At 45.5% G+C, this 8624-nt stretch overlaps 1 protein-coding gene across 2 annotated transcripts in view; it reads right to left on the reverse strand.

Moving 5' to 3' along the window:
- Positions 1–3692, reverse strand: part of ACAP2 (ArfGAP with coiled-coil, ankyrin repeat and PH domains 2) — a 150290-nt gene extending 146598 nt beyond the window's left edge. The window contains exon 1 of one of the 2 annotated variants that reach the window (XM_024752053.1): positions 2896–3692. In XM_024752053.1, the coding sequence (XP_024607821.1) occupies positions 2896–2948 (53 nt within the window). In that variant the 5' untranslated portion in view covers positions 2949–3692. The remainder of the gene's footprint in view (positions 1–2895) is intronic. The other variant, XM_024752054.1, reaches the window with a different exon arrangement.
- Between the last annotated feature and the right edge of the window lie 4932 nt (positions 3693–8624).

An 8624-nucleotide genomic window follows, 5' to 3' on the forward strand; every position in this document is an offset into this window, starting at 1 on the left:
CCTTGGACTGAAAAAAAAAAAAAAAAAAAAAAAAGCACTAATTCAACTTTTTGTTTCAAACAAAATTTCACTTCCTGAGTGAACCATATGTTTATATAAAGGAAAAAACACAATTTTTATAAAAATTATATAAATTTACAGTTTAGGGCCCAAACAAGTTCAAACTTCTTCAACAAATGTTGGTCAAAATGGATAATTCCCACTTCAGAAATGTACACTTAGATGCATTCACTTTCCTGCAGATTTTAAATGAACAAGATTTTGACCTTTAGACTGGTTTTTTAAAAACTAAGAAGAGAACCCAAAATTACACAATGAAATGTGCCTTCCAATCTAAAAACAAAACAAAATGTTCACAGGAATGTAAAAGTAACCACTGACTATTCAAATTACTAAAAACAATGTTGCAACTGCAACATCCTTCTCTCCCTATTTCAACCAGTCTTCCTGTTTCCTTACCAATTTAATAGGAAAATTAATGTCTGAAGCTTGAACACTGATGAAATTTTTCTTCAGCAAGAGCTGCCATTTACATTGATTCTACAACATTCAAGGCAGTTATGTCCACATACCAGACTTAAACGCCACAAGATTCATTTGTGAAGGATAATAAAAATAGGAATTAGATTTCAAGCAGCACAATAGATCAGGACACTACAAGGAATAAATAGTACAGCTGCCTTGCTCTCAAAAAAGCAAGCCCAGCCGCCACAAATCTTCTCTTTTGATACAAACACTTCAATATATCACTCATAAAGTGCACAATGCTTTTAAAAGTTTCACTTATACATAAGGCATGTGAATAAAAAGACTTCTGAAACATTATTTTCAAATGCTATAGAAACCTACACAGTAATGGGATTATAGGAAAACTGTAAAAATTAGAAGTGTGAACGATGAGACTTTTATTTCCTGGCATTCTTGCCTCTATTGCAAATTTAATCTAGTCTCACAAATGTATACAAGATATTAGAGTTCTCTGAATCTTGGTTTGTCTTCCCAATTTGCAGCCAACAGCAACTGGAATATCGGAAACAACTCTAGAAAATCCCTAACATCCTAATTAATACAGAATAGAAATTACATTCAAGTCTAACAAACGTTCACTATAATATTCCATATGACTTAATCAGTATCTTTTCCTCTTATTTTATATTCAATGATTCTTTTATTTTAAAAACAAAGACAGCACATGGTTTGTGACCAACACCAGGGATTAGAAGCATTTCCAAATCACTTCTCTCAACTTTTTTTTTTTAATGAAATTTAAACTGTGAAACAAACTGAGCACAAAGCCACATTCTCTAGGTAAAAAGTGCCGTGATTACCTCGTTACCCAGTAATATTAACAACAATTTCACCAAAAAAGTAGAACTTTTTAAGGTACACTTTAAAAATTACTTCCTTTGCCACACAGTCCTGGAATCTAACTTGCAAAGCTGTCCTAAACAATCCATTTGTATCTCCTCTGAGTCCATCAAATCACGCACAATATAAGTTTTAAAAACTAATACCAACAACAACAATCAAATCAGGTGTACGTTTTTACAAGCAATAGCCCAAAGCTCCAAATAAAATTAACACCAAAAAACAAACAAAAAAAAAATCAAAGGACATTCTCTTAGAAGTAGGAGTTCCTTAGTTTTACAATAGTTTTCTTTGCTTTTCACTGAAAAGAAAATGGCAAATGAAATTAACAGTGATAACGATGAGAACAGTTAGTTCCCAGGCAGCGGATGCAGGAATTTACAACCCAGGCTTGGCCTAGAGATCAGCGGGCACACACACATCAATGCTCAGGGGACGCTTTCAAGACTTGTCACTATCTAACGGAAGTTCTAAAGGCCTTATTTTTAAGGCCTAAGGACAGCCCTATAAATGCACTGTAAAACACAACCTAGCAAAACTCCATTCTCCAAAACAATTCAAGAGTTTCCTACGATGCCCGAACCGAAAGAGTGTGCTCTGGACACCCTCAGGACTGCCGCCTCTCTCAAGGCAAGGTGGCCAGCCCATGTGAATCGGAGCGCCACCACGTCAGTTTATGTGACAGATCCACTGGGAACATCCGACGGTGATGGGGGCCCTCCCGGGCCGACGCTGCTGGAAGAGGAACAGAAATGCCATCTTCAGGGCCCTCCTACTTCCGTTCTCAAAACTGAAATGCACTGTTTCTCCTAGTCCTCCCCCCTCAGCCCGGTACCTCTCGACAGCGGTGCCCCTCCAAAGAGCTTAGGTGTAAAGAAAAACCTATAGTCTCGGACCAAGGTGGACAGAATGCTGTTGGTCAAAGGACTCCCACCCCCGACTCCCGTGCAAAATCAACCGCCAGCGCCTTCCGAGGAGACCCCCCCCTGGCAGGGGACACGCCAGCAGCATAAATCGACATCCCAGTTCGCCCCCCACTCCTTCACCCTCGGGGTAAAAGGAACTAAGTGAACTGCAGGAGGGTGCCCTGCAAGCTCCCTCAAAGAGGGGCTGGGGTGGGGGTGGAAACGAAGAAGCAGCGGAAGGAAGGGGAAAGGACGAGCGGCAAGAGGAAGGGGACGAGAGCGCGCACCGCAAAGGACACGAGTCTTCGGGGACGCGGCTGCATCCCAGCTCCCCGGAGCTGGTGCGCCCCGCCTCTCGGGCGCTCCGCCCCGGGCAGAGAGCAAGGAAGGGGGATAAGGAGGCAACATCCCCCTCTGGCTCAGCCTCGCCCCTCACGAAGGGCTAGTCGGGGCTGTCGTGCCCTCTCCGGGTCGGGAGCGACGGCATCCGCAGCCTGCCCCGTCGGAGGGCGCGGGCTACGGGGCCTCCCGCGCGTTCCGCGGTCTGCCTTTCACGCCCCCACCGCCGGAGGAGGCACCTCCGGGTGACGCCGGCCCGGCGCCAGGCGGCCGCGTCGGCTACCTGAAGCGGGGCGAGTCCTTCAGACACTCCTCGAAATCCACCGTCATCTTCATCCTGCCTCCGCCTCGTCTCGCAAGCGGCGCTGGAAGAGCCGAGGGAGCCGCGGGAGCGGCTGCGCTGGGGACCCAGACGGCTACGGCTGGCGCACGGCCGCGACTAGCGCTGCGCAGAGCTGCGGAGGGCGTCTCGCCCGCTGGTCATAGCAGCCGCGAAGACAGCGGCGGCAGCGACGGCTCGTCAGGCCCCAGTCCTGCCCCTCTTCCTCCCGCCCCCAACAGAGGACCGACCTCAGGGAAACGACCCGGAGTGACAGCCCCAACCAGCCAGCCACGAACACGACGGCCACTGGGAGGAGCTTCCGGTAGCACCGCCTGCGGGCGCTCGGGCAACGCGCCTGAGCGACGGTAGCGGAAGCCAGTGAGCGGCGCGACCGTGGGAGCCTCGTTGCCAAATGCGTCCCAAGGGCCAACCAGGATGCGCGGGCGTCGTTAGGCGGGACGAACCGGTTGCTGGGAGGCCGGCAGCTGAGGCTCCTTGGGAAGGAAGTCACGTGGCTGCGCGCCGCGCTTCCCCCGGAGCCCCCGCCTCTTCTCCTGCTTCTCCAGCCCCGCCCTGCTGAGCTGCCAACAAGGAGGAGCCGCCGCCTGCAGGTCTGAGGAAGGAGAGTTGCTTTTCAAGGCAGCTTTGGCAGAAATCTGAAAAGGGTAAAAGAGTAGAGATTATAAAAGGAAGAGATGGTCTAAGCCACCACTTCCTTTCAGTTTAGAGAAACCGAGGCCAGGAGAGGAGCGAGGGTAACTTTAATGATAAAATCCGTCTTTCACTTACCGGCTTCATCACGTAATAATTTGAAAGTATCTCCCATGTATTGATATATATTTTCATATAAGCAGAGACTACTTTCAGAAGGAGCTGGCATTTGGGGTGGGCATGGAAAGATCAGAAGGATTTAGACAGATGGGGGAGGCAGGGCGTTTTGTGTGGAGGAACCGTTCTCAAAACCACAGAAAACATTCCTCCTTACTGACGCCTTTCTCTCAGTAGCCTTTGCCAGTTCTAAGATGATAGGATTCTGAAAATGCAGGCTCATTTACTCAACTTGCAACACCTGCCCTCTGATACACTATTTTTCTAGGAGCCACTGTAAGATACTCATCTTCTGATCCCCACAATAATCCCACAAGCCCCTACTTCTGATTCTTAGATGCCACGGACTCATGGCATGTAAGTAAAAAGTACCATGGATACATTGTATTTAAGTATATACTTCTAAACTCAACCTAAAAACCATACCTGTAAAAATGCACAGGGAGGGTTAGAACAGCGTAGTGGCTCTGGAGGTAAACTTCCTGGATTTGCCTGCTAGCTTTCTCACTGCAAAATGAAGATAATACCACTGATCTGACACAGTGTCCTGAGGTCTCGAGCAGAGGTTGTTCAGTGCCCCTTCTCTGATCTTTCTGAACCAGGATACATAGTCAACAAGAGTCTAACTCTTGACAGCAACTTATAATTTATATTCCACCTTCATGTAAGAATTTCTTCTTTGAGGCTAATATCATCTAAATAAACCACTGTCTTACTTGCCTCATTGCTGTTATCTACCAATTTCCTGAATAGGTAAGAACTCAAGTCAACAGTGCCACATAGTAATCATTCAGTTAATGTTGGTTATTATCATAATTGTACCACTTTCTTCTTCAGTACCATAAGCAGAAGTTAGGTTTAACTTCCATAGGTTTAACTTCCACTTCAGTACCATAGCAGAAGTTAGGCACTTCCACTGCCGAAAGTCTTATATAATAACCCCTTTGACCATCTGGTTAAGTATAGCATGATGGCATCTGTCTTTCATAACGTATGGTTATATCTTGATCTCTTCATCACATTTAGAAAGTAACAGCATACTTTTGAGACATTTCAAAGAATATACGAGCATTATATATGTTTCTTCTTTGTTTATAAACTTGGTTTATTTTTTTAATTGAATTGCATAGCCCTAGAATCTACACAGCTTCTCTTAATAACTAGAAACTATTGGCAGTTAAACATTCAGTGTCCTCAGACACTTCAGTTAGTCAAAACAACCTCTTCTAGATGTGTAACTTCTGTGTCAAATTTAGAGAGTTGGCCATTTCTACATTTAATTGTATTCCATATGCATGACAACTAATCTGTGTATACAATATCTTATTGTTTCAATGACTCAACACAGTGTAACCTTTTGGAAGACACCTAACATGACACTTTGAGATTCAGATTAAAATTCAACTGCATGGCACCATCAATGCAAATAACTAAGCTAATTATCAAATGAACATCTTTCTGTGGATGGCTAAATTTACATATACCTAGTTAGTGATAACGCTGTCACAATTTTTCTTTGCCCTGTGATAAAGCAAGCATTTTGGGGTGTCAATTGTAAGATACGTCTTAAATTGAGAAATATTAAAAGTGAGATAGGGTAGGAACATGGAGTATTAGAATAGAATTACAATATCATTATTCTTATAATAATGGAAACCAAGGCCCCAAGATACAAAAATAACTTGCTAGGTGACTCAGGCCCCATGATCCAGACTCTAACTGCAAACTGCCCACTCTCCCTTTAGAATTCAGCCTTTACAGTTGTGGCTCTGTCTGCCTGTGAAGCATTTCCTTTTCATCTCTTTAAAACGCAGCTCAGGGCTTCCCTGGTGGCGCAGTGATTGAGAGTCCGCCTGCCGATGCAGGGGACTCGGGTTCGTGCCCCGGGCCGGGAGGATCCCACATGCCGTGGAGCGGCTAGGCCCCTGAGCCATGGCCGCTGAGCCTGCGAGTCCGGAGCCTGTGCTCCGCAACGGGAGAGGCCACAACAGTGAGAGGCCCGCGTACCACAAAAAAAACGCAGCTCAGATGCCACCTCTTTCAGGAAGCCTTCTCTGTTTGCTGAAATACAGACCTCTCTTTTCAACACACAGTGAAAGTTAGTTACCAGGCCCAGTTTACACTCTTAGATGATATAAATGATCAAAACTTAAATCTCTTCCAAATTTCTTCTCCCCAGACTTCCTAGTTCCTTCCTCCAAACCCTCTGGAACCCTGCATACCCACAGCCCTTCCCAGAATGCTTCTGATTTTCTCTGAGAATACTTTTGACTATACATCCTCTCGAGCAGAGGTTGTTCAGTGCCCCTTCTCTGATCTTTCTGAACCAGGATACATAGTCAACAAGAGTCTAACTCTTGACAGCAACTTATAATTTATATTCCACCTTCATGTAAGAATTTCTTCTTTGAGGCTAATATCATCTAAATAAACCACTGTCTTACTTGCCTCATTGCTGTTATCTACCAATTTCCTAGTAGCCCCCTCCCTTAGCCTGACTAATTGCATTGCAAATTATCTCAAGAAAAGGGAATTATGATGAAGGTAACCATGAGCAGTTACTAGAACTGAGAAGCCCAGAAACTCAGGCATCTCTGGGCACTGGTTTCCCTCTCTTAGCAGCTGTATCCTCTCTTTCTCACCTACTGCCCAACTCCCACCAGTTTCCTCCTTGCTCTCTTAGGGATTCTGTTCCCCTGTGAACCTGGCTTGCATATAAGCCCTCACTGCTAACTTGTTCCTTTAACAAGTTGGTTGTCAGATGGCTATAGGGGCCAAGCAAATAAAGTAAACGAATGAAGCTGGCCAGGTGTGAGCATATGGCGTGGGGAAGGCCATGGTGAAGGGGAAAGCAGGTGCCCTGTGTTCTACTTGTCTTCAGTTTTTGCCATATCAGACTTTTGAATTTTACAAGAGAAACCAAATAGCCAGATTTCAATGTGAAACCTTCCAATTCTCAAACGTTGGCAACCCATTCAAAATATTATAAAACATCGCACAGGTCATAAAAATGTATCTGGGCCACTCTGCAACTTCTGCTAAATATTTCTTGACAATTCTTGATGTATCCTTTCAACCTATGCTCCTGGAGCTTATCATTTTAACCTGTTTTCCAATTCCCAGATCCCAGGAGAAAATCCGATTAACCCAGCTCATCATTTCATGACAGGTCACACAGGTCCCTGGCAAGCAGATAGAAGGGCAGGATGACTCAACTTAATCATTTGTACAGGAATGGTGTCAGGATGCAGGATTCAGGACAGCTGACTACTAGACAAGGCAATTTCCCTAAAAGAAGGTGTCGATGGCCAGGTCCCATAAAACACAGCTAGTAAACTCTCATCCAAGACTTTGGCCTCTCACTCACAGTCTTCCAACCCCAATTCCTACCCTCAGCTAAGGAGATTTCAACATTCACTCATTCCTTCTTCATTCAATAATATCCATTGAGCATGTACTCTGGCCAAACCCTGTGGTAGGCTCTGAGGTTTACAGGTGAAATAAACAGTGTCTCCCGTCTAGAGCTATCAGACCAGAGGGGGAAATATGTGATTAGTTCTGGGCCAGGGGCATGCACAGGGGGCTACTCATACTCTGATGGTCATTTCTCCCAGTGAAGGAAATAAGGTTTCTCATACCTCCACAGATATGAGGGATCTTGAAAAAGATCCAAGAGAAGGTGTGGAAGGTCTTTCCAAGGACCTTTAATCACAGAGGACTATGTGACTAAAGCACAGAGGTAAACGGTGACCAGATACCAAGGACCTTGCCTGCCACACTAAGGAATTTTTATCTTAAAGCAGTGGGAAGTCACTGGGAGAATTTAAGCCTGGGAGTGAGATCTGATTTGAATTTTAAAGGACAGTGGAGCAAGGGGGTGGGGGCAATTTCGAGGTTTTCAATCAAGGCAACTGCAGTCAGATGTTTAGGGGGCTTCCCTGGTACTGCAGTGGTTAAGAATCCGCCTGCCAATGCAGGGGACACGGGTTCGAGCCCTGGTCAGGGAAGATCCCACAGGCCCCGGAGCAACCAAGCCCGTGTGCTACAACTACTGAGCCTGTGCTCTAGAGCCCGCGCGCCACAACTACTGAAGCCCACGCGCCTAGAGCCCGTGCTCCACAACAAGAGAAGCCACCACAATGAGAAGCCCGCACACTGCAACGAAGAGTAGCCCCCGCTCGCCGCAACTAGAGAAAACCCGCACGCAGCAATGAAGACCCAACGCAACCAAAAATAAATAAATAAATTTATATTAAAAAAAAAAGAGAGAGATGTTTAGGAAATACAGTTAAAAGGTTCTGATGGCCAAATGAATGTAAGGGAGGCAATGAAGACTGAACCCCTAGGATGACTCCAGGTTACAGGTTGTGGTGACTGGTAGGAGGTGGTGTCATTCACACAGAGAGAAGAAAGGTTATCTCTTTGGCTCAGAATATGTCACTCCAGAAAGTCCTTACATGTTCCCATGTTAAACTTTGTCTCACCCAGAACATTCCATGCACAAGCTCAACCTTCAATGTTCCCTGCTGTCTCACTCACACACATTCACTTCACACCCCAAGTCCCGACCCCAGGACTCTCTCTTTCAGGCTGTTGGTATCCACCTGTCTGGTCTTCCTCCACCACTTCAACAGCTTTTTTTTTTTTTTTTTTTAATCATGCCCCCTACCTCTCCCTAGGTCATTCCCTGGCTATTTCACACACCCAGCACTGGATCAATCCAAAGATTTCCTTCCTGATGTCTCCCCCACTAGTTGTTGAGCAATACTGGAGACAATTTGTATCTTAAAGCAATGGGAGCCGTTGGAAGAGTTTAAGTAGAGGAGTGTGATGTGATCCAATTTGTATGTTACAGGGGGCTG

This window comes from Neophocaena asiaeorientalis, unplaced genomic scaffold (genome assembly GCF_003031525.2).
Source record: "Neophocaena asiaeorientalis asiaeorientalis breed wild unplaced genomic scaffold, Neophocaena_asiaeorientalis_V1.1 scaffold293, whole genome shotgun sequence".
Classification (NCBI taxonomy): Eukaryota; Metazoa; Chordata; class Mammalia; order Artiodactyla; family Phocoenidae; genus Neophocaena; species Neophocaena asiaeorientalis.